Source organism: Perca fluviatilis, chromosome 2 (assembly GCF_010015445.1).
Source record: "Perca fluviatilis chromosome 2, GENO_Pfluv_1.0, whole genome shotgun sequence".
Taxonomy (NCBI): Eukaryota; Metazoa; Chordata; class Actinopteri; order Perciformes; family Percidae; genus Perca; species Perca fluviatilis.
Window position 1 is genome coordinate 40,322,279 of NC_053113.1, and position 27,495 is coordinate 40,349,773.

The 27,495-nt window shown below is 39.8% G+C and overlaps 1 protein-coding gene across 4 annotated transcripts in view; it reads right to left on the reverse strand.

Annotated features, from left to right (window-relative positions):
• The window catches only part of cadm2b (cell adhesion molecule 2b), a 180,172-nt gene that overhangs the window by 32,274 nt on the left and 120,403 nt on the right, over positions 1 to 27,495 (reverse strand). For 3 of the 4 annotated variants that reach the window (XM_039779598.1, XM_039779607.1, XM_039779589.1), the window contains exons 2-3: positions 26,951 to 26,977; positions 561 to 710 (exon numbers count right to left, since the gene is read on the reverse strand). In XM_039779598.1, the coding sequence (XP_039635532.1) occupies positions 561 to 710; positions 26,951 to 26,977 (177 nt within the window). The remainder of the gene's footprint in view (positions 1 to 560; positions 711 to 26,950; positions 26,978 to 27,495) is intronic. The other variant, XM_039779615.1, reaches the window with a different exon arrangement.

A 27,495-nucleotide genomic window follows, 5' to 3' on the forward strand; every position in this document is an offset into this window, starting at 1 on the left:
CCCTTTCACCCCAATTCCAATTTATCAAATCCAGACTTTTGTCACCTTTAAATTGGATTTGCCTGGTGAGAGCACATTATAATTCATTCTGGCTCTGGCCTTGTTTCACGAGGTTGCAACAGTGCGCTTCCATTTCAGTGACATCCAAACAGCTATACAAATGTAGGGCAGCTAAAATGCTAATTAAGCCCAATCATCTTACAATCCACAGGCGTTACTGTGTTGTAAACAACACTGCCAGTGTTGCATGATTACAAAAGTTCAATTCAAAAACAGTCTATTTCTGTTTAGTGCATGCCCTGGGACATTGATGGAGACATAAATTCATTAAAAGTCTGCTTCGACATCACGTGTAATGCATTTCCCTCTTATACTTATTCTTTTTCCTGTATTCATTCAAATTGTGTGCTCGCAGGCAGGCAGGGACAATTTGGTAGCTACATTCTGAATGTGAAAAATTTATGAAGAAGAGTCCTGTAGTAATGTAATCTGGCTAAGACATCTTTATCATATCTCATCACTTTATCATTACAGCCATTATCCTCAGGAATATTACTCACCTTTCTTGTCCCCAAAGAATAGGGTCTGTTGTGCAGGGTTTGACCACTGGAGGGAAGTGTTATCATTGTAATCCACACGACAGGTCATGTTGGCTGCGCCCCCCTCCACCACCGTCACATTCTGAGTTATGGGGAACTGACCTTGGCTACCTGTGGGATCATGAGAGAGAGTTGGAGGTCATGGCTGTGACATGAATAGATTGCTGTTTAGGACTGGTTGCTGCTGTCTTTTCATTAAATCACATTAATGTACCATTCAGACTTGACACCTTTCAAAGTTAATGTTCTGTCATCATATCGCCCAATTACATTAATGTCGTCATTACATCCCAGTAAACCAAAGATAGCTTAATGAAATCCTGGTTGACATGGACTCCAGCCTTTCGACAGCTGTTGGTGCTGGAAAACAGTTTTCTTTTTTTTAACGGTGGAAGGAGACAATGGTAGGTTTTACTCTCCCAGAGCGCCTTCCTCGCTGCCTTATTGCAGGGCCCTAATTGGTAGCATGGCCTAATTAGAGCTAGTCATGTTCTGTTGTAGTCTAGAGCTGCAGCTGGGTGGTAAATCGACACATAATCCTAGACACTGTGGGCCTTCGATCCGAGCGACTGCCTTGCCCCGAAACAGCCACTCGTCACATTGTGCCGAAGACAACCAAATGAGGCCTAATCACCCAGCCTTGCAGGATTTTACCTTCTTATTCCACATTTGTACTTGTCGTCTCAGCAAAGTCCCCTAATTACATTGCAGAAGCATTTCTGTCCTGCCTGTGTTTTATTGAACTCTGCCAAGCTTCAGAAACAGATGTCTAAAACCAATACTCTTTTGCGAGGGGGTGTGGGCTAATATGAGCTTGACCAGACCGGCCCCTTTAAGGCTGACAACAGTAAACAACAACAGTGTTAGAGCTCTGGAGTTCACGCTTGAAGCTGAATTTGCTGTATTTGCCTGGGAGCATTTCGCTGTCCACTGTCCTAATCTTTGTGCATGTTTTCTCTCGATTTCACAGGTCTGCTTTGTTTTCCTCTTGTAATGTGCCTGACTATGAAGGTGACATTGTCTCTGCCTCTCCCAGGCACTGTTCACCATAGGGACATTTCAACTAAGGGAGCAGCTGTCTGCCTCATTAGTCCAGCTCAAATGGGGGAGCAGAGGAGGCCGGGACAGCCAAAGGTCTGTGGACCTTCCTTGACCTCGGTTGTCCTGATGGAGACCACTGTCAGCTGGAGGTGAAGGTGAGGCTGACTATAAATAGTAATGGGAAAAGGATTCCAACAGTGCACATTACTTATCTGCTCATTACACCCAATCACATCAACAAACACGTCTCCATTTCATCATGTCATTATTACAATAATTCAAATGCAGTTGGCTGGATGTCAGTTGGTAGTCCAGCAAAATCAGCTATGCATGTCATATTAAAAACGGCAAATGAGTGGTGATGCATTGTGGGTAGGGGGCCATGTGGAGGTGCTGCCTGTATCCAGCGTACACTTCTTAAGGCCCCTGCACACTGCCTGCGTGGCGTGTCCGTTTATATTTTGGCTCCCATGTTAACAGGTTACAGCTTGCACACTGCCTGTGTGAATACAGAACGAAATATTCTGTAGCCTATTTTGCCGTCGATACTGCCGACGTCGTCTTTGCTGTAATCAAACAAATGTACAAACACAAAAATATTGACAAAATAAAGTTGAAGAACACGCTATTATTTCATTTTATCAATGGGAACCATCCATGCGTACAGACAAGGCTAGCAGCAGCAGCAGCAGCAGCAGCAGCGCCACGTCAGACACGTTTCTGGTGTGCAAAGACATAGAAAACGCCACGCAGCCGCCACGCAACAGAAACGCCACGCTCACGCCCCGCAGGCAGTGTGCAGGAGGCCTTACTATTAAACAAAATAAAATCCAAAGGGTAAAGAATATAAGTCTCAATCCCTCAAATTCTGGTTGGGGTACGTACGATCGCTTTTGCTGAAATTCCTTTTAATTATGCCTGCGAGGCAAATTAAGGTTGTTCACATAATCAGTCGTAAGGACGTGTCGTAAGCGTGGCTTTCAAAAGAAGTGTCAGTGCAGGTTACTGTGCACTACAGCAAACTGGGCTTCACCTAATACATTCATGAAATTCCAGTCCTGACATTCTGTAGCAGTCTAGAGTGTGGCAAATGCTGTCCTTTCTGTGCAAACATAATCCCCAGTGCCAACTACAGACTGTATTTCATTTTTTTTGAGATGGTGATGGGAGGGCGGCCTTCCTTCTACAGTACAGCGCCAAACAAAACTCTAGATATGCTATACTGTGCTCTGTGACCTCTACACTGAGCTCACTTTAAAGATGCTTATGTTCAGGTGTGTGTGACAAGGAGAGATTTTCCACATTATATTTAATTTAACTTGTGGCACATTTTGTACAAAAAAATGTGTTAGCACTTTACGACTCTGTAATAAGAGGATAATAAATGATTAATATCTTGTAATGGGGTACTGCCATGATAATTAAAAAAGGTAACAACCAGTTAATATCCAGTGAATGTACTGGTACACTGGGGTTTCACTTTTTTAACAGGGTAATATAGGTTAAAAAAAAAAAACAGGACAATAATCAGAAAGAACTTCTCAGTAACAATGAGGCAATAATGGGTTAAAGGCTTTACACACGCACTGTTCACCCACACGCCTTCTCACTTATTTAGCCTGATTAAAAACTGCGTGGGCATGTGCAGACCGCTTGACTGACATCTGCCTCGACCTCCTAGACGCATTTTTTACGGAAGACATTTCAGTGTCTCTAATAAGATATCATCCCCTATTACCTTAGTATAACTGGGCTGTATTATAAACTGCTATAAGTTACAAAGATGCAATACAATGTGTTCCACAAGTTAAAAAACAAATCATTAAATAAAAGATCTACAAAGCAGATACAGTATTTAAAAACATTGAATGAAAGCCAACAGTATGTGGGATTCAAGCATTTCGGACTTATACGGCACCAATTTACATTTAGATTGTCTCATTTATTTACAAAAAAAAAAAAAAAAATGACATCAGAATAAGAAGCTTTCAGAACTTAGCTGAGTTATACACACTAAAGGTACGGAAAGATACAATAAAAGCTTGGAGGTAAAAGTGTAGATCAAGTTGAGCCATGGCTGTGTTTTCCTATAAAAGCCAAACCAGTGAAAGGGAACAAACAGTTCTGAGAGAAGTAATGGAAGTATGAAGGGTGTCTGCTCCACTGATGATCCCAGACGACTCAGTGAAGTGCAGTGGAAAAAAAATGAGGAATAATTAAGGAAGCAATTTTGCAATATGCCTTCAGGGGGGATAGGCAATATCTTAAACACAAAGCATATCAGTTGTACAGGCTAAAGGTCTTCAATACTGGCCATTGCTGTATCCTTTTTCAAGCATTTAAATGTGTTATACTGAAAGGCCAGCTGCAGTTTGACAGCTTGCACATATTTACAGAAGACAGCGTGCAACCTGCGAGTGCCTGCTATGATGGTGAATAGGTGAGGTGAGAATTTTGTAACCCAAGATATCTTGATGAAAGTAGCCGGTGCCCTCTGAAACACGATTAGTGTTTGCTGTTTTCATGCTTGCAACTCTCCCCCTTCAAATCCACATATACCGTGAAGTGCTATCGTAAAAGAAACATTCAATATGTGATAAGACACGTCAGTGTTTCTCTCTCCCTCTTTTTCTTTCCAACCCAGCCTCTCTACAGCTTTCCACAGGGGAGGCTAAGATTAAAAACGTGAAATGAAACTCATTTGTACACAAAAATTTAAGTTAATCAATTAAAATCCGAGCTTTTTTATCGTTTTGTTTTTGTGTGCATGTGCTTTTCATCAAAACATTTCCAACATCAGCCTGCTTATGGGCCTGAACCTTAAAGCTATAATTGGTCCCTTGGCAGCGCTTTCCCCTTTCACAATGTTTTTTTATGACGGTCACGTGGATCTGAGAGCTGCTGTTTTTCTTCTTCTTTTTTTAGTGCTAAAGCAAAGAGCCCACTCCAGTGAAAGCTGAAACTGGCAATATCACCCTGAGCTGGGAGATTATGGTCCGCATTCAGGTGGGCCACCGGCATACTGATCATCAGTCACAATGTCAGCACAAACGAGATTAGTCAAGTTGTTTGCTGTGCTTCACACAGTCAGAATGCTGCTGACACATCTCTCCACTGTGACATTAACTTTCATACAGAATCAAGTGACACTGGCTCATAAATCAAATATTTACCTGCACAGCTGAAATTAGGTCGAAATGTAAATAGGGGGACAGAGGATAGCATCTTCCGTGTAAACACAAATATTTTATGATTAGATTTTAAAAGAGGAGCCACATAAACAGATAGTCTGCTAAAACACAGACGAGATTTAAATGCCTTCTCTTCATGTCTGCACATTTTAGCGTGGGATGAGGTCTGTGCAGCAGGTGTCGTGTATAAATATGAATACAGATGTTCAGAATGGCTGGCTGTTGAGTGTGCATTAATGATAAACTATTTCATTTCATCCCAACCAGCCTCTCCTCATGCTGTTATCAGAATGCAGCTCAGACCATAGCCTAATGGAATCTGAGTCTGACAATATTAGAAGCCAAGAATATGATACTTAGCTTATTGATTTTGTGAGTCGTGTGGCCTGGGTGGGTATCTAAAAAATGTGAATATGGAGGGAGATAGAAATCTTTATGACTGTACTTGAAGAGAGGATTAAAGTTAGAGGAAGAGTTAGCTAATGAATTTAAACGAAGTGCTTTATTATTATTGATGATGTGGAAATCTTTTGGTTCTATTTTCATAAGATTCTCAGGGGAACATCACAGCATGCTGGGAAACCAGGTCAGAAACGTGGATAATTTGAGAACCGTGTAGCATATATAATTTCACCGATTCGTCTAATGACCACTGATCCAGGGAGAGAGGTGAAAAATACGAGGAACATCTCTGTTGAGGAGAACAGAGTTAGTGGAGGAAGAATGAGCCATACCACCCCAAAAGCCTTTCTCAGTTTCAGCTGACTGCACCAAATAATGGAAAGCAGTGCCTTGATGAATGGCTGGAGAGCAGTCAAGCACACCACTGCAGAATAAACTGTAAACTGCAGGCAGGATAAAAAAGAAAACAAATAACTCAGAAAATAGTTCAAGAAATAGCCGATGCCTCCCATTCATTACGGAATAATAACAATTATTAATTTTCATATGAAATTAATTCCAGGCAGTTTATCAAACCACAGGTTCACCTCTGGTGTTTGGTTTTGCGAAACGCTTCTTTGCAAATAGAGACGCTGAAGGTGCTAGGCTACCTTCTGCATGCTAATGAGTCATGGCAACTTCATACTGTGCCTGCCAATGACATGACATGTCTCTACAAATCACATACTACTACTAATAATAATACATTTATTTATGGGCGCCTTTCATAGCACTCAAGGCCATCTTACAGTTAAAACAAGCAAAATACAGTTAAAAGGCAAACATAATTAAAATTAAAACAAACACATTTAAAAGATTGAGATAGAAAAATTAAATAAAGCCATCTATCCATTATTTTGATGGAGAGTGGAGTCATGTGGGGTAGGCTTTTCAGAAAAGGTGGGTAGAGACTCTATGGTACGGATGGATAGCGGGAGGGAGTTCCAAAGGCGAGGAGCAGAATGGCTGAAGGCTCTAAACCCCGTTGTGGACAGGCAGGCAGAAGGAGTGAAAAACAGTGAGGAAGAGGAGGATCGGAGTGTTCGGGATGGAGCGTAGGGCTGAAGGAGTTCAGAGAGGTATGGAGGAGCGAGATTATGGAGGGCTTTGAAGGCGAGAAGAAGAATCTTAAAGTCAATACGGTATTGGACAGGGAGCCAGTGCAGCTGTTTAAGGAGTGGAGTAACGTGTTCAGTTGTTGGGGTTCTGGTGATAATACGGGCAGCTGAGTTTTGGACCAATTAGGGGTTAAGGATGGACTCGTAGGGTAAACCAGAGAGGAGGGAGTCACAATAATCAATACGGGAAGTGACAAGAGCGTGGATGAGAGTAGCAGTATTATTGGGCGTAAGTGATGGACGAAGGCGGTGTATGGTGCGTAAGTGAAAGTAAGCCGACCGGGTGAGATTATTGATGCGTTTTTCAAAAGAAAGCGTGCTATCGAGGATGAAACCGAGGTTCTTGACCTGAGTGGAAGAGGGGACTTTGGAATGGTCGATGAAGAGTGAGAAATTGGGACATTTTGCTAGAGTGGATTTGGAGCCAACATGGACCATTTCTGTTTTGTTACTGTTTAATTTGAGGACGTTATGAGTGAACCAGGTTTTAACTTCATCTAGGGCTGCACGATATTAGGAAAATATCTAATTGCGATTATTTTGACTGATATTGCGATTGCGATATGATTCACGATATTGGAGGCAATGATCATTTTTGTATCATTATTCTCATTTTCATGAGTCACACATGTGTGTATGTGTATGTGTGATTTCTTTATTTCAACATTATCTGTAAATGCATGGAAGTAATTCAGTTTTTGCGAGATATAGTCCAAGCATTAATATGATTAATCATGATACAGATCACAAACTTCCTAAATCTGAAACTCACGCAGCTGATTACCAAGCCTCGTTGAAATGAGTCTGCAGGTATTTATGATGTGTAAAAAGCAGTACTACCTTTTATAAATAATATTTGTATAATGCCTTTCATACAAGAAATACTTTACAATTAGGAAATTGTATGCCATAAGCAGACATAAAATGAACATAAAAATGGGAATAGAAAATGACATCGAAAATAACTGGCGGTTGATCCGTATAGTTTCAATCCCCCGCTCCTCCCCCGCCCACTTTCCCTCTGCTCTCTGCATGTTAAAACACTAATGAAACGCAGCCTACACCTGGTATTTATGAAATTGCTGTATAACAGAAATGCACACACTCTTAGAATCGAGACTAAATTGTTGACGTGACAATGACATGACATACCTTTGAAAATAATGTCCAGGGGTCTCATTTATAAATGTGGCGTACGCACAAAACGGGGCTGAAAATGTGCGTACGCCACTTCCCGCGCAAAGGTTGTGATTTATAAAAAAACAAACTTGACCGGAGAAAGTGCGGTCCTCCACGCAAACTCTGACCCATGCGGACGCACATTTCGGAGACAAAATAGGAATTTGCGACGCAGATGGTGAGGTGGTGAACTGAAGTCAGACTGCAGAAAGTACATGGAAATAAGATTACTCATAATATTTTCTAGTATTGATGCCTCACGCACATTCTTTCACTCATATATCATCGACGTTACCATGAAGATGAAATCCGCTGTCTCGCCACCACATTGTCCGCTACGGAGCGCAGGAGGAGGGGATGGCCCGACTGCATGGAATACAGGATAGCATCAAGTACCCTAGCATATAACTGCAGAACACAGTGTAAATAACTAAATATCTGTCTTTAAAACTGTGCATATATCATCAAATGTCAAAGTCTGGAAATACAGCCGTTAAGCTCTCGTGCAATCGTTACCCTTAATGTCCTCGTTATCAGTCCGAACTTTAATACTGTTCATAACAAAACCTGCATGAAGAAAAGTGTGTTTGCCTATTACATTTCGTCTTCAAGTTGTATCTCAGAGTGAGGGATACCACTAGTTGATGCTGTGATTTTGGCAAGGTGTTAACAATCACAAATTGTTGTAAACATATAAATACTGCGGTGAACCCGTGCGTAATGCTGCATGATGGCACTGCTGGCCCTGCAGGAGGACTAACCCCCAATGGAAGAATCAGGAGAGAAAGAGACTTCAGGGACCACGACGATGACTGGCTCATATGCCGATTTAAATTCCCTAAAGCTGCGCTTTTGGATCTATGTACTGAATTGGGTCCCGCTCCATTCAGAGGGCAACGCACCGAAACCATGCCGTATCCCGGTCCAAATACAGGTCCTCGCCACTCTGGGGGAAACCGGCTGTTTCCAGAGGGAAATGTCAGACAGCTAAGTGTTTTTTTAAATAAATATTATATATATATATAATCTTCAACTTTATCACTAAGGCTTGTTTGGATATAATATATAGTTCTGTTAAATCTTATTATATACGTCTGGTATATCGAAGCTGTCCCCAAGTGCCGTAATGCCTGCATTTTTGGAAGATTTTATTAATAAAGGTAGTCTATAGATCCGGTTTCCCTACACTGTGCAACAACAGGCCAAAATTATAATTCAATTGGCAGCAATTCCCGAACGTCTGAGAGTTGTTTTGCTTTTTCTCCGCCAGTCGTCAGGGTCATTAACATACTGATCAGCATTCACAAGGTGCTTTGCATTGTATATTTATGGTTAAAAATGGGTGTGTACAGGGAGGGATAAGAGGCTGATCCACGTACACACGCTTGTCTGCAGAGGTGTCAAGTAACCAAGTACAAATACTTGGGGTATCTATACTTTACTGGAGTAATTATTACATTTTAAAAATAGCCTCGTTACTCCTATTTCAGTTTGGCTTATTTTCATTCCAGCTTGTTATCGTTCAAAAACACACAGACACAAAAAACCCTATCCAGATAAATCGCTCCATCCGGAGAGAGTGAATGTGATTGTGGTTGGATGAGAAGTATAGACATATACCATTCCGACACCCTATTGGTTTGTACGCGATCCATCGCCCCTGCACAGACCCGTTGCTAATACGACACCGTTGGACCGAATAGCAACGCGGATTTCGGTGCCTTATTTAGTTGCCACTTAAATGCCTGCGCTTCTCTCTGATGCTCCGAAAACAGATGTTAGAGGGAACTGAAACATCGCCACACGGGACACTAGTTAACGCTACACTCGGCAGCAGGTAACGTTAGCATACCGTTAGCTAGCAGCTGGAGTAAACCCGGTTAAAATGCTGACAGCTAAACGGTGTAAAAGTGTGTCTGTATTTCACTGGAGAGAACTGTAACACCAGACTGTAGCTGCTGTTGTCTGAAAAACACAGAAGAGATGTGTCACCTTTTTCAGCCCTTCTGAGTTTGCAGGTATGGTTTTAATATAACATTATTATAGTCATTATGGCCTTTAGAAAAAAGTTTTTTGTGGAAGTGGGGTTTTGTCCCCACGTTTTGGGGTTAAGCTTTTGTCCTTAATGGCATTGTTTCCCCCTTACATCAGGGGTCATCAACGTTTTTTAAGCCAAGGACCCCTTAACTTAAAGTGAGATGTAGCAGGGACCCCCTACTACATATTGTATGAAATTAAGTTGCATATAAAACTGGGCTTACAATAACTGTTAGGGCAACCTAAAGCCTTCTTACATATCCTTTTTTCATAAGCTATTAAAATATTAATTGTTGGCATGATTTTATAAATCATATTTTAATGTTACATATGTGGCACAGTAAATCTAGGATTAACTGTATCTGTGGGCTGATATCTTAGTGACTACCTTACCTATAGGCCAGTAAGCCTATCATCAGTGGGAATTTATATTTGTTAAAAATATGTTGGAATTATGTTAAGGCATTTAAATTTTTTTTTTTTTTAAAGACTCAAAAATGTACAATAATTTGGAGGCCCCCCTGCAATGACTCTGAGGAGCCCCTGTCGAAGATCTCTGCCTTACATTACTTTTACTTTTATACTTTAAGTAGTTTTGAAACCAGTACTTTTACACTTTTACTTGAGTAAAAAGCTTGAGTTGATACTTCAACTTCTACAGAAGTCTTTTCAAACCCTAGTATCTATACTTCTACTTGAGTAATGAATATGAATACTTTTGACACCTCTGCTTGTCAGCAATCTGTGATCTATAAAGGGAACATTGCTTACAGGTGTGCGTACACACGGTTTTATAAATCTGATTTCTTTTTGGCGTATGCCATTTTGGGCTTTTGGGCCTCCGACCTACACTTATAGTAAGGATCCTATGCACAGTTTTATAAATGAGACCCCAGGTTATTTTATTTATGGCACTAAAACTAAATGGTAAATTAAAAACAAGAATGGATGACTGAGTTTTACATTCTTGTTTCATGCGAACACTTGTGACACATTAACACGTCTTTACCAAGGAGAAGTTTGGTAAAGACGAAATTTTTAGTCGAAATTTTTAGTCGACTAACACTTACACGATTTTGTCGACTAATCGATTATTTGATTTAATTGTCAGAGCTGTGCGCTTTGAGAGGTGGTTAAGACTAGAAAAGCACAATATAAATGTAGTTAATTAACCATCTGTAAAACTGAGTTTCTCCACAATTAATCCTGCAAAAGCAACACTTTAAATCTTGTGTTTACCATAAATGTGCTCATAAGTTTCTTGGAAATGAGTAATTAAGCATGAATAAGCATAAAAAATTACTTATCAACTAAAGAAATCTTAGTCAACTAAGACCAAAACGACCGATAAGTCGACTAATCGACTAAGAGGTGGCAGCCCTACTTAATATTACTTTAATCTACAGAAGTTTCCATTTTTTTGGACGTGGATTCAAATTTACCCGGAATTTCAAGCAGCCGAGATGTAAAATATGTAATTATGTCCATGGCTGTCTGTAAACAATTGCTAAATCTAAAAGAAAAATTTACCTTTTTTTTAAACAGAGAAATGAATTCTCATTCTGTATACAAAGTAAATGCTGTGAAGCAGAAACTTGAAAGTTTGGAAAAGAAAATCAAATATCGTGCATTAATACTTACGAGGTATTTAAATAAACAATATACTCTTGAGTAAATAGTCATTAATCACTGCAATTGCTGTGACTTGACAAAATTGTAATTAATTGGCTAACTCTAAACGGCGTGGCCTATTTGTCAGCACGTTGGGAAAAAGGAAGTTGAACATCCACAGTGTATAAATATTCCATTTAATTAAAACGTGAAGCCTCTTGTGGTGTGCATTCCTTGGTGGGGAGAACAGGAAAGAATGGAGCTTGCTGCCTCCCAACTGAAACAAATACAGACAGCTCTCAGTTCCAACTCAGTGTGAAGTTTTGTAAAAGTGTGGCTCACATTTAGCTCTCAACATCCTGTTGGATTCTCAGTCTTATTCCTCTTTTACTTGTGTTGGAATAACTTATCCTCACTTGGCTCAGTCACTTTCTCCACAATAACTAATAGACACTTCCACATATGACTCATCCAGCAGTTCAGCAGACATACCTACTACATTCTCAAAAGGTCACACAGGTTGTAACACCAATTACATTCTATGTTGTAAATAACTCCAGGACTAATGGTTCTGTCCCATATTTTACAATCCATAGCCTCCTCTGAAGAAACCCAACCTTGATTCAACCCTTCAACTAAAGACCTATATACTTGTTGCTTTTTATCCCAAAGATTCTGGAGAAAATAATTTCAAAAATATATTATTCTGTAAAGATGTGTGCTTCCTTACAGAACCACTGAAAGGAAAGGATGAAAAAATTTTTTTGGGGGGCATTGCGGCCAAACCCTAAGTCTCCTACGTAGGAGATAGTACCTTGTAGGTACGAGATAACTTTTACTTGTTAATTAGGCTTTTGTGAGGTCAAGAAAGCAGTCTTGAAGAGCTTAGTGCATGATACAAAGGGGACATCAAAGTTCAGCCAAATGCAGCACAAACAAAAGGTTTTTCCTAGTTAACAACAAATGTTTACTGTAAAACATAATGGAAATGTGCGGTGCCGAGTAGGGTTAAACAGTTTAGATAGGATATGTGCGTCTAATGAAATCATTTTGTGAGGAGATTCTGTGTTTTGGTAGTTATCGCCATAATCTCTTTTAGGCAATTGTAAACTCAGCTGCTTGCTGAGATACGTAGGAGAGATAAACTTACCAACAATTCCCTTTCAGGGTTTCCGTAGCTCTTTAAAAACATATTTTTGAAAATTTGAAAATTGAAAAGATTTTTTCCAGCACTTCAAAATTGTATTAATTATTTTATATGAGAGCAGATACAGATGAAAGGTGGACTCTGGGAATACTCCAAATAGTTGTAAAATAAAAATGTTTGAGTTTTCTATTGGTGACCCGGATTCCTTCACCTCTAGCTGTATGTGCCACACCAAGGCTCAATTCTGGGACCAATTTTATTGTCATTACATCATTACAAGTCATACAGAGGTTTGCTTCTAGTACTACCTCAGTGATAGGCAGCTACCGCATGTCAGTAAACCCAAGTTGGTTGTTTTATACAGCCTGTTAAGCTGGTTTCCAGCACTACTCGGAACATTTTGTCTAAGCAGAATGTCCTGTCATTTCATCTGCATGCTTTTCAAGTTTAAATGTTGGGTGAAATTTCTAATTTTTGTCCAGTGAAGTTTTTCTCCAACAAAGGAATCCTGCCAAGTAATACGTTCATATATTTTTATATATATTTATATTTTCTTGACTTATAACTGCCACGTCTTCTATCGAGGGTCTAAGGATCAAGAATGTTGTACGCTGTACAGATTGTAAAGCCCCTTAACGCCCATTTGTGATTGGGTTTTATGAATGTTACTGACTTCTTTATCTGTTGTAGCAAACAAGCACACTCAGAATCAGTATAACATCCAGCCAGGCTTTTGGCCAGGACTAAGTGAAGGAGCCATATGACACACACTTTGGCAACCATTCATTTTTTCTTTTTAAACTGATGTCAAGATTTTATTGATAACTTTTATGGTCTGTCAAGGCCTTGCCCTCAGCTATGTCTCTGACCTTTTGGCCCCTCATGAGTCAGGGTGCAGCATTAACACCACAGGCAGCACTCTTGGCAGTTGCTAAGTCTAGGCTCAAGATGAAAGATGACAGGATTTTACTGTCAGGACACCTATAGGCTGTGAAATGTCCTACCAGACAAGCTCAGACTGCTAAATCAGCATCATCCTTTAAAATCACCTCTAAAATCCTATCTGAAAAAAAGGCCTTTACAAATTAAAAAAAAAAGAATTGTTTTATTGGTCATTTGTCAGAAATAGTGGTAATTGAACCAGCAGCAATAATTTAAGTACTAGTTAATACTTTTTCTAATGCTGTTGCTAGAACAATAAAGACTCTTACACAGAGTATACAATGTGGTAAAAGCAACGGTGTGAGGTAGAAGAGGTCTACAATAAAGCCACTCTGACAATAGCAGATACTATGTCAAGGGAAATCTGAAGTTATAATGAAATCCAGGTGAATCTGTTGCAATCAAACTGGCCTCTGTCATAAAATCCTTTTTATTTTGGCAACTTGGGAGTGATAACAGTGGAAAGGTGCTGGGTTTAACTGGCCCACGTGGGGATAAGGGGGTGAAACTAAACACAAAAAAATGTCTTTCTGTTTGGAGAAGATCTAACTTTACAGTTTTTTGTTCAACTTGAAGTTGAAGCTAGTCTAAATCTGATCAAAAAGCATAAAGTGAAAATTGGCAGCTTTTCATGTTTCACAGCACAATCCAGATCAATCTACTTAGGATACCCCATTTCATAATAACATAGTTGTAATATTATGAAAGCAGTATATCATCTTAGCAGGGTTGTAGTCGAGTCACCAACTGTCGAGTCTGTGTTGAATTCCAAGACTGCCTACATTTCTCCACTCTGGCACCTTTAAAGAGCTGATATACTAATAAAAGAGGGTCTACATTAAACAAAAATGACACCACTGTCACGACTGCAAAGGGAGTTTATTTACTGACTTTTTTCGAAACAACGAAGAAAGTACTCATGATAAGGTCTCTTATAATGCCTTTGTACAATACTACTTGTAAACCCATGTTAGTTTAGTAAATACACTCACTGGCCACTTCCTTAGGTACACTTGTTCAACTGCTCGTTAACACAAATATCGAATCAGCCAATCACGTGCAGTAACTCAATGCATTTAGTAATGTAGACATGGTCAGGACGATCTGCTGAATTTCAAACCAAGCGTCAGAACGGGGAAGAAAAGTGTGACTTTGAACGTAGCATGGTTGTTGGTGCTGGTTTGAGTATTTCAGACACTGCTAATGGGATTTTCACGCACAGCCATCTTTGGAATGGTCCAAGAAAGAGAAAATATCCAGTGAGCAACAGTTCTCCGGGCAAAAATGCCTTATTGTTGGCAGAGGTCAGAGGAAAATGGTCTCGCTAGTTTGAGCTGATGAAAGGCAACAAATAACCACAAAGAAGAATCTCTGAACACACAAACCTTCAAATCTTCAGAGCAGATGGGCTACAGCAGCAGAAGACCACACCGGGTGCCACTCCTGTCAGCTAAGAACAGGAAAACCGAGGCTACACAGGCTCTCCAAGATTGGACAATGGAAGATTGGGAAAAAAAATTGCCTGGTCTGATGAGTCTCAATTTCTGCTGTAACATTCAGATGGTAGGGTCAGAATTTGGCGTAAACAACATAAAAGCATGCAATGTTACTGTTAAAATGGCCGCATAGCGGTTGGATAATGACAGCAGGAGACTTGAAGCAGAGGTATGGTGCAGATCAACAGGTGTTTATTTCCCCATCAATTAACACAAAACTTGGAAGCCATGAGCGCATCCAACAAAACTGAGCACCACAGGTAACATGTGGTCCAGACAGCAGCAGTGCTAGATGGTAAACTGGCAGCCTTTTATAGCCTGCCACTGATCTTATCGACCCTACCATAGTGCCAGGTAAGTCTGAAATGTACTCCATTTAAACAATTATACACAAAACAACAACCACATCAAACACATTTTGACTAATCTACTCTTATCTCAATTTACTTGCATTTGTTACCTAATACAATCACACATAGTTAGTTTAGCAAGTACAGTCAATTAAAGTACTCCAACACCCCTCCGCCACATGAAACATGGTATCTCCCGGAACCTTTAAAATGGGGCTCGATACGCTAGGGACTCTTTTAGCCTGAGGACTCTGAAGAGGAGACACAACAGAGGTGAGTTACTTGAACACCAACTTTCTATTGTACAAACCGCAACAGTTAACCTGCATTCAATTAATCAGGCAACTACTATACTGCACATGTTTAGGTAACCAAACTAGCAAACTGAGCACATGTGTTTCTCTTGACAGGGCTGGCCTCCAATCACCACCAGCTGCAACCTTCACAAAACATGACTATTAATATTTTCCAATAAACATTTAAAACTTGTGCCTCCTTTTATTTACCTGTAACCTAATGAGCTACAGTGTACTAATGCTAAAATATTAGTGATGAAGAGCACCTTCATTAGTTACACAGCTCTGTTTACACTTTATGCTAGTAGATCATTTATTTTTATTTCACTCTGGCTTTGGCAATGTAAACGTCTGTTTCCCATTTCAATAAAGCCACTTTTAATTGTATAGATTGGTAGTTTGGCTCCTTTGATCGAATTGTGTTCACCACTATGTATTTCTTTTGGCTTTGTTTTAATAGTTGTGGTGTGGCTTCATCGTCTGCTTTACGTTTACCTGGCAGTCCTAGCAGCGCAGCAGAACCATGCATTATTTATTTATATTTAGTGTCATCGCGCCCACCCTCTCATAACTCTGGGCACCCCCCAACCCTGAACTTCAAAATTACTCACTGACATTAAACCAAGAAATTAACAGATCTACAGCGGATCCCCTGGGCCCAACACTTTGATTCAGCATCATTAATTGGGCACTGTCAGACGTTTGTTAGCACATGGCTGGACTGGATTCAACAGTGATAGACTCCATCTGTTCCTAAGGTATTTTAAAGACTAATGTTAATATAACTGTCTGCTTTTGTTTGTGTCTAAAATGTGACTTGTGTGATTCCTCTTACAGAAATGCACACCCTGAATAGAGACCTGGGGGCTGTTTCACAAAAGTAGAATGTATAAATCCAGGATAACCGATAAAGCGAGGCTTGACCTAGTCTAATAGTAGCCTAAACGTATACATTAACTGACCACTGCTCTGAATTGGAGCCGTCATAATCGTACCATTCAAGGAGTTAGGCTACTAATCATTTGCACAAATTAACAGTTGTACTCTTTGCCTTAAAAGTGAGCAGAAGATAATGTTACTCAGGAAATTTACCATGAAGATCAATTTTCTACAACACTAGAATATGATGCATAAATATCTCTTTCACTCTGTTCCTCCCTCTCTCTCATGGGCTAAAATATAAATTTCCTAAGTCATATTAACTTCCACTGCTCGCTTTTAATGCAAAGTGTACAACTGTTCGTTTTTGCAAATGACAGTGGCCCATTGAATGGTTTCAGTTAAGAGCAGTAGTTCATAAATGTATATTTTTAGAATGTCAGTCGGTCCGCTATTATCTGTCACGATATTTTTTAAGTTTTTTTTTTTTTTTTTATAGAGGACGAGTTTCCTTCTTTACATGCTTTGCTCCCTCATATATATGGACATAGAAAAGAAAGACACTGAAGAAATTGGACTCTAAATACTAGAAACTATAAAGATAAGTGATGAATTTCATGCAAACTGTAAACATGAATGTAACAGAGTAAATTCATCAGTTATTTCCCCCCCAGAAAAATATAACGTCAAAAACCATCGGGGTGTCCTCTACCTGTTACATGAGTAGTAGTCTAACCTATATAGTTATTGGTTCAGTGAACTAAGACTATGATTAAGGAGGATTGTACAATTAGAGAATTTAGGTATAATTGTACAATCCTCCCAAATTATAGTCCCAGTTTACTGGACAACACAGATTGTGTGCTAAGAATGCTAATTTATTGAATCCTTTATTGTTAAAGAAAACAAAAAAATAAATCAACTAAATTAATTTAAGGTGCATTGGTCCACTATAGAAACACACATGTACAGCACTTTATATAATGCCCTTAGTAACAGACTTCATTTAAAACACATTTGACAACTGTATCAGCCTTTTCTAATTATCTCAACAAATGCAGTAATATATTCATCAAACTTCTAAAAATATGAATAGCAGTCTTCATACAGCAATATAACAGTAACAATGACTGTCACATGAATAATTATAAAAAATAATGGTCACAACTTTAAATAACAGTACTTAAATAAACAGCAATACGCACCTGTTGTATTTTAATGCAGGCTGATAACAATAGGTTAAAGCCACTGCTGGGTAAACAAAAGGATCCAGGATTAATAAATCCTGGCTGTTAGCCTGGTCAGGAGCAGGCTAGCTGTTAGCCTGGCTGTTAGCCTGGTCAGGAGCAGGCTAGCTGCACAGAATAAATCTCCATGGTAACTTAGGTGCCTCTGCTTTTGTGAAACAGAGTCAAGGCTAAATTGAGCCAGGATAACTGGGAAATCCCGGCTTAATCCCTTATCTTGGTTTTGTGAAATAGCCTTCTGGGTGATTCTTAATCTGTACACGTTCAAGATAGCTATTAAATATATATTGTGGGGGCTCTGGGAATCCCCAGAGCCCCCACAATACTATCACGATACTTATGTTACGATACAATGTTATTGCTATTTTAAACATGTTGCGATATTCTGCAATATGTTGCAATTTATTACCCTTTTTAAATTTGTCAACATCCGTTTTATCTAAAATTTCTGTTTGTTCATCTCACCATTTAATAGACCTTACGACTCTACGAAGAAACAATTCACACATCCAGCAAATCTTCTATGCAGGTGAGTTGGAAAATATCACATTAGACTTGAAAAAAGCAAGATCCTGCACTTTGCTCTTGCTAAAGCAGGGGTGTCAAAGTCAATTTCACTAAGGGCCACACTGGAAAATGAGAATCACATCAAGGGCCAGACACGTACATTTTATTGACATGCTTTTATTTAATGGAAATGAAGTCAAAAATATCTTTGACTGTATTACTGCATGTCTCATATAGCCTTCTCCCTTACAGTTTGCGCCACATAATGCCAAATTCTGCTTTGAGTGTCGCGTAAATGCAGTTTGAAAAGAGTTTCCCGTCTTTTTGGTTTTGGCGCGGAACTAGGCGGGCCAACATATTGTGAACCTAAATTGATATGCGGGCCGGATCAAAATTTGCAAGGGGCCTGATTTGGCCCGTGGGCCTTGAGTTTGACACATAGTGTATGTGTCAAACTCAAGGCTGGACCTCTGGACCTTCGTCAAGGAAACTCTTGCTGTAGCAAGAGCAGAGTGTGGGATCTTCCTTTTTAAAATGTACCAAAAAGTTAAATTCTCGTGCAATTTTATTAATAATAGATCGATACTTGGCGTCCGTGTATCGACGCAGTATAAAAATATTGCGATACTATGCCGTATGGATTTTTCCTCCAACCACTAGTAAAAATGTAATCAGAAATGGATTAAAACGGAGTAGTTCTCAACCCCAAACTTGATGCAGCAGCTCAGAACGACCCATAATCAGGCCTGAGAGTGTATGTCTCGGGCTGTCCAGATAATGGCTGCCTGTCACATGATTCTCCACAGGAGTATTGATATTATTGCTTAGTATACCATTTATGTGGTCTTCCTGCCAAAACTAACAACACCGCTCCCTCAAAGGGAGTGACGTGGATTTGAGTAATGCTGACCCTTCTGTGGAGGACTACTGAAAATGAATACACACAACCCTCCATTCTAAAACGATCTAACCAGTTCATGTGGTTCAAGAAATCTACTGCACTACTACTAATCTCTCTCTCTGTAGTTAGAGAATTCTGGGTGTATAATTCTTATCATAGGTATCATGTGTAAATTACTATAATAGTGTGTATAGTTGACAAAATGTCAAAACAACAGCTTCTGCAATGGTCAGGTCTGCCTCTAGCTTATTGGTTAGAAATAGATAGCAAAACTGAATTTTTCTGTATGTTACTGAAGTGCACAGACTCTCTCTTTGAAGCATATCATGTAAACAACATGTTCTATTCACTAGAGTCCAAATAAGACCACGTCGCTAGATGTTGCCAGCATGCAGAACACTAATGCATGCAACCCCACACTGTCTGCCGCAATTTTAAATGATCTTGAGATTGCAGCTCAACAGCTTTGTTAATAGCTGGTACTAAATGTATATTTGTGTAGGGCATATGGTTAAGCATGTCTGAGTAGGGCAAGTGAATAAATTATGTGAAATTGACAAAATATGTCTATCTTAAAAAAACAACAATAGAAGATACAAAGACCTTTTGATCAAGTTAGCATGCAAGGAAAAACTGCAGACTTCACCTAAAAGATTAAAAAGCTACAGTACATTATAAAGTACAGTATATAAACTATACCTATGCATACAGGCACATACAGAGATGATGCAAACAGCATGATGATTCTGACTTGACGTTATTTAAATATCTGAATATAATAGGCTTGCCGGCACATTCATTAACTATCTTAAACTGTAAATGATAAAGGAAATGCTTTGAAAGTCAATGGTTATGAAATTAGATAAGACATGCTGCTTTCTTTCATCAATTGGGCACTGTAGTAACCCAATCATATCTGATTGTTTTCACCTCGTGTGACCTTTTCTGAACAGTCTTAAAGGAATATTTCACCGCTGGAAAGCTGAATATATCTTTAAAATTGGGTCACTTATGTAGTAGAAATGTGAAAAAAAAATTGAAATTGGTGCCTTCTAGGCCGAGAAAAGCCAGAAAATGTGTTTTGGTCTTATATGGATGAAAAACACCAAATCCCAGAATGCACCTGCTTCGTTGCTTTGAGTCCACTCCCAAGCCACGCCTACCGCTTGACAGACAGACAGAGGCATTCAACTCAACTCGAGCGTGTTTTATTGTCATTTCAACCATATACACGAAACAACGTTTCATCGTGACTCAAGTGGTGTTACACATTTAACATATATAAAAACGACATTATATAAAAACAGGCTACATTTAGTACACACACTTTATAGGCTCCGTAAAGTTCAGCTAACGCATACTAGCATTAGCGCGTGTCGGGCTGTAAACACAGAGCATAAACACAGCCGTGAATTAGTGTGTAATGTAGAATGGTCGGCATTTAACAGTCACAAACTCCACCAGCAGTTAGCAGTTAAATGGATACAAATCACCACATTTCTGCGCCACTCGGTGTTAACACAGCCCACCTCTTTTACCTGGCGACAGAGCATCTCTAGCTCGGAGGGCTAGCAGGCCTGGTAGCTGGACAGTCCGGTACACTATTCAGGCAGGTTTCCACAACAACAAAAACCCGGCAGTCTCTGAACTCACGCTTTGGAGTGTCGTTGAAGTTGGATGTAGTCCAGTTTGTGGTTTAAATGAGCGGACACTTGCAAGCAGGATCCGTAAAAAGTTCAGCTAACGCATACTAGCATTGGTGCAGCTAAACACAGAGTATAAACACAGCCGTGGAATTAGCGTGGAATGTCGAATGGTCGGCATTTAACAGTCACAAGCTCCACCAGCAGTTAGCAGTAGCTAGTTGGATTTTATTTCTACACCAGTCCGTTTAACACAGTCCACCTCCACGGGCCGGCGAGAGCAGCCTGGTAGCTGGATAGTCCCGGTTCCGGTACACTGTTGTTCAGGCATGTTTCCACAACAACAAAAACACAGCAGGAGTTTCGTTGAAGGAGGATGTAGTCCAGCTTGTTGTTTAATGAGCAGACACTTGCAAGCAGGATGGCTGGGACAGGTGGACAGCTAGCATTAGCTTTCCACCTAGCCGATGAGGATGTCCCCTAGCCGCTAGCGGCATTGAGCGACACCGCTGGTCTCCGTGCAGGCGAAGCTCACGTAGTGTGCCGAGTATTGCGTCTGTAATAATGTTTCCTCCATATTCTCCGATCTGTACCGATGTATCCCGGTGGTACACACGTCCGGTAGTTTGAATGCAGATAATTGTTGTAAATGTTTTCTGCTGAAAACCGAAAGCCTGTTTAGCGAAGATTCAAGATGGCTGACAGTCGTTTTCATTCGGAATACCTCGGCCAGACTTGGCAGTCCAACCCCCTGTGGGCGTGTTGAAAACATACGGAAGTAGATCCTACTACTGGCTGTAGTCCTTTGCCTCTGGCCCAAAAATCTTCCAATGACGCAAAAATCGTCATTTTACGTCATCGGAAGATTTTTTTCCAGGCCCCAAATGCAGAAATCTCTCGTCTCAGGGGGACATGAGGGAGGGAGGGAGGCACGGTCATTCAGAAATACTATCGGGTTTCTACTGATACAAAGCTGAATGCTAAATCGGTGAAGTATCCCTTTAAGAGGAGAAACATGGGCACAAACATATTTCAAGTGATTTATTTCCATCATACAGAAAGGTCATATCTGTCACCAAAAACAATCAGTTACGCTGACAGTGTAATTTAAGCCCTATTGGTTCAACATCAACCAAAATGCTTCTCATGGTTATGGAAAACCTGCTGATCTGAGGCACTCAATTAGCCGTGCCATTTTAAAAGCCATCAGCCTCGTTGATTGGAGAGATTTAAGCAACTATTTAAGGGCAGCGGCTAATTAGCACTAAATCTAGATCAGATCCATTAACCGCAGCTAATCTTTAAATTACCTGTCCAAAGTGATCCGTGGTTGAAAACTGTGCAACTACTGGTTCGAACTTGGTCAGCATTAGATAATGTCACCATTTAAAATCAACAGGGAACATTTGAAATCTTACTATACAGGCCTTCCAATATGCAATTCATTTAGTGTAATTATGGTAAAAGCAAAGGCTGATTACTTTTGTCCAGATTAGTAATGTACCCCCTGTCACTCTCTTTCACACCCCATTTGCATCAGACAATAAAGTAAAAAAGGAAGGAGGCTGGAGGAGACATTGTATGTGCAGGTCACTTGAGAACACTTTTTTATTCAGATGCAATCCAGCTGTTGTTTCTATCTGAACTGCTGTTTTCATTCCAGGTGCAAATGGCTCCTGGTGGGTTTTTTGCTAAATCTAATATGAATCTTTCTTGCATTAAATGTGTTTGTGTGGAATCTTATCAAGACACATTGGACTGCATGCATCCTTTATCTGCACAGAGATTATAGTGGTTTTCTACAATGCTTCCATCAACAGTTCACAGCAGATCGTTCACAGCAGATCAGACAGACACAATGCACATGTTGCGATGACCCACCGCATGACAACTGTGTATCAGCTCTGTATTGTATTTATAGTCGGCACCGATAGTGTGATCTTAAATGATGCAGTCAGTTGATTGAGCTGTTACGGAGGCCGATGCAGCCTGTTAGAGAGGAAATAACCAAGACGGAGTGAGCTGTCTGTCAGCTTTACCCTCCATCAAAAAGGACATTTGGTGCCTGTTACTGAGTAGCACCTGAGCAAAAGTGAAGCTCCCTCGACTCAGAGGTGGTACTGAGTGCCGTCCTCCCCTGTGATTTGCCACAGTGGGGGAGGTAGAGGCAAGAGAGGGGGTGGACAATCACAGAACTGGCAATAAATATCCCTGCTGGGGGAAACTCTTAGCAGTGTTTTTTTTCTTGCTGTGCAGGAACAGGAAAGTGGCAATACATCAGCTTCAGAAAGTGGGCCACAAATACAGTACTGTCTCCAGGTGAACAGGAAATTACAGGTTCAACTGGTTTTACTAACATGACTGATGTGCCTCAAATGAACGTTGGGATTTTTGTCAAATCCTTTTTTTAAGAAATCTTCTGAGTACGTCTACATAGTGACAAACAAATGGCAACACAGAGACAAGAAATGCTTCTAATAGTGATCAACTCAACTCTAGAGCACTGCTAACAGACTCATAACTGTCTAGGTTCATAAAAAAGAAATTGACAGGTTATATTATCTTGGTTAATGTCAAGTTGTCATAACCAAAACATCTCAAACACTGCTAACTTTACATCAAAAGTGTCAGAGTTTACCAAATGGCGCTAAATTACAACGGTCAAACATTCATAAAGACTCGTTCATGACCGGTGTCATGTCACGGTTACGACGGTGTCATGTCAGTCTTAGGCCGGTTACACACTGGATGCGTTGCGCGAGCGTGTCAGCTGCATGGCGTGTCCGTCTATATTTTGGCTCCCATGTTAACAGGGTAGAGCTTACACACTGCCTGCGTGACACGCGCGGCTCGAGCCGCGCCGAAAACACGTGCCTGCTAGAAAGAGAACCAACGCTTATTTTTCACGCGACATGCAAGCGTGTTGGAAGCATTTCCAGGCAAAATAGAATAGGAAAAGATGTGTTATATGTCGTTTAGACACAAATCCATATTAATAAATGACATGTTGATGTTTGAAAATCTCTAGGTTTTGATATAAATGCAGATATATAAATGTAATTTAAAAATAAAATCGATTTTCGATTATTGCACCTGTCAATATAGAACAAAATATTCTGTAGCCTATTTTGCCCTCAATACTGTCGATGTTGTCTTTGCTGTAATCAAATCAGTATATATTTATGTTTAACAAGGTATTTAATTTTATCAATGGGAAACATATGTGTACAGACAAGGCTAGCAGCAGCAGCAGCAGCAGCAGTGCTGCTTCAGACACGTTTCTGGTGTGTAAAGACATAGAAAAATCCACGCAGCTGACACGCAACAGAAACGCCACGTTCACGCCACGTGTAACCGGCCTTATGCACACCCCTTCAAATAAAGTGGTACCGAATGCTTTAATTGATGAGAATTCTGTGGAACATAAGCTTGACTGTGATTCATGCGCCAAACTTCAAAGTATGGATTTCCTTTAAAATGTTGAGGAGCCAATGAATGAGAAGGAGGGAATGAATGAGAGTAATTACCACATGCTCTTCAAATATTACTTACAAACACTGTTACGTGAGATATACAATACGGATTCATGTTCCATCTCCACAAAGCCCACTGCAGAAATATGTTTTAGATGTTCAATAAAACCTTATCACACTAAGAATCCTTGCCCTATCCTCTTTAAATGTATCATAACCTCTATCAGAAATCCAATTAAATTCAAACTGCTTGAATATGCCCTTCATAATGGTTACATAACACATTTGTAAAAACAACCACTGTAATTTCTGCTTCATGTCTGACCTCTGCCATATGGTTTACTACTGATAGAGTTGCTGCATTTGTTTCCTATTTGCAAAGAAATTCCTACTACCTTGCTACTTGTGGCTGAAAAACATGAGTCTGGGATGGCCATGAAATGGTCATTCATGAGACAATTTACCTTCAATTTACTCTCTTTAAACAGTGCCTGTCTACACAAATAATTTGTTCTTTTCTCTGTACTGGCACTGGTCAAAGCATTGCTTTAATGCGGTCACGTGAGTCAAAGTTGGGCTGCTCGATAATGGAAAAAAATCATAATCACGATTACTTTGGTAAATATTGAAATTCCGATTATTTAAAAGGTCCAATGTGTAGGAATTTCTCCCATCTAGCGCTGAGATCGTATATATCGCAATCAACTCTCTCGCACCACGCAGTTCAAAGTACGTATTACAGCTACGGTAGCCTTCACGCTTCAAAAAGCCGGTCTATTGCTCTCTTAAATATCCTTTTTCTGGGCAAGGAAGATGACACCTGTTCCTGAAATTTGGATTTTGAATACGTGTGGTCCTCCACGTTTCCTTCTTCAAACTTGCCGGGGCCGGGAATCTACGATAGCTATTAGCAGCATTAGCAGCACCTCTTAGTTTATCATGTGACAGAGAAAATGCCAAAGGCGGAGCAGTATGTCCTGCATGTCCCTTACTGGCTAACGTATTTCAAGATGGCGCATGAATATGGACCATCTACCCCAGGTCATGTGAATGCAAATGTAAAATTTCAAGCCAATAGGAATACTTGGAATTGATGGTGGAGGTAAATATTCATGAAAAAGGACACGTTTGTGAACGGGCAACACCGATTTTGATAATGAACAACTAAACATGTTACACACTGGACCTTTAACAAGATTACTCATTGACTTTTGGAAAGATGTTGCAATTATTGAACTTAAAGTTAAACAAATCAACAGTGAAAACTCCTAGAACTGTGACATTTCTTTAATACTTTTCCCATTTGAACATTTTTGTTTTCATTCAGAACACAAGACAAAATAAGAGTTTACTTGTTTTTGTGATAATTAGGAGCCGAAATCGTAATCACGATTAAAATTCCGATTAAATGAACAGCCCTATTGTAAGGTGTTGCTAAATAAATCCAGAGGCATGTTTTCCATTATAATGACATCTGCCAGAATGATCTTTCTTCCTGGCTGACTAAATCTATTAATCAATATTCAAAACTGATACATGTGGTTATATTCATTATCTTCTTCGTTATTATTAAGAAGTTATTACCCGTAATTAGGGTGCTGAAAGTGCTTCTCAACGTCGAACGAGATTCCAAAGGTGCGGATGCTGAATGTGTATCTTCTGTTAATTAAAAACTAGCCCCCTAATTACTTCTGTAATTAGAAAACACTGCATTTTCAAAAAGTGTGGAAAAAAAGAGAAAAACCCTCGGTGTTCATTCATGAACATTAACAACACTAATCATTGAGTTTGGTTCAAGTCATGTCTAAAAAAAAAAAAAAAAAAAGAACAAAAGAAACAAAAATCCCAAACAAACAAAAATACTGGCCTGAAAAAAAGCCTGAGCATATGATGATAGGAAGATATGTTCGAAAGCTGGATTTCATTTTACTGTATAAGACAAAAAAAGACAACAATATACTCATCAAATTTCAAACTGTCAGAATAACAAGCAAATAAATGTTTTTCATCAGTAACAACGCTAAAACTGGCATCAATAACCATACAGGCAGAAACTGAGACACTGGGGTATTTGTGTTAGGATGCTACAATAGTATCATCCACCAAATACATGAGCAATTGCAGAAAATTAATATCCAATATGAAAGGAAGAGAAACGGTCTGTGAATCATCAGATATTCTGTAGCAGGATTATTTTTTTTTCAAAAGGTAAAAGTAATTCGTGGGTGGGCAGCAAGAAAAAAAAAGAAGAAAAAAAAAAACCTAGGTGCTGGATTACTCCGCTCAGTGCGTAATGAATTTGAAAGTGACAATTTATTAGGCGATAGATCAGATTAAATGGCAATGAAGTGAAATACACCACCAAATATCAGGACAAAGCATTCCGTAGTGAAGGGCAGCGGTAAAATAAAAAGTATGAGAAGCCGGCTTGTGACCAGAAGGTCTGCAGTTTGAGTGCACAGTATGTCGGGGGAAAATGTGGGTTGGTAAAGCAAATGAGAAACATTCTCCTCCCTCATCTACCGCTGAGGTGTCCTTGAACCAACAACCCCCCCAGCTGCTCCAGTGGAGCAGCACAGTGGCCAAATAGAGGGAAAGCATGACTGGGTGAGGCGGGCAGCTCCCTGGTGTGAACATGTGAATCTATACATATGTGAAGCAGGTTGTATCTGAGAAACAGCGAATATGTTCAGCAAACCTCTCCTGGAGAAATAAAGCTTAAAAAAAAATGACCAGCGTATGTTGATGCTTCCCAGGCTCTTGGGGGAGATAAAAGGGAGATCCAAACATTGTTTATTGGGAACTGTGTGCAACATAAATCATGTAGCAAGAAAATGGAGGCAATAACTCACCTTTCGCTTTGCTTTTTGTCCCAGCCACTGATAGCATGATGGGGTAAAGCAAGGAAACAGCAGGTTAGATAGGTAGCACAGTATGAAGGAGTAACATTGATAGCGTCATGATTATTTGCCCTACCCATGGTGACAGGAAGTGTAAGAATACATGTTGGGATAGTATCCAATTTTACCCTACTGTGTCATGACATGTCAAATGTTAAAACTAAACATCAATACATTACTAAACAGCCAAAACCAACATGAATACTAATATGAGTATCTGGAGCTGGTAGTTCACAGAATATGATTACAGTTATTTACACACAACTTATTGGAAAGACTTAACACTCCCATTGTGTATCTGCAGATTCATTCACAGGTATTCTCTAATATGACCTAAATGATATACTTTACTGGATGTGATAAAAATGGATATAATAAGTGACCGAAAAGTAGTATCTAACTATAAATCGAGGGACCACTGTGCGTGCGTGTGTGTGTGTGTGTGTGTGTGTGTGTGTGTGTGTGTGTGTGTCTTCCACTTGCGCAGGGGGTGAAAG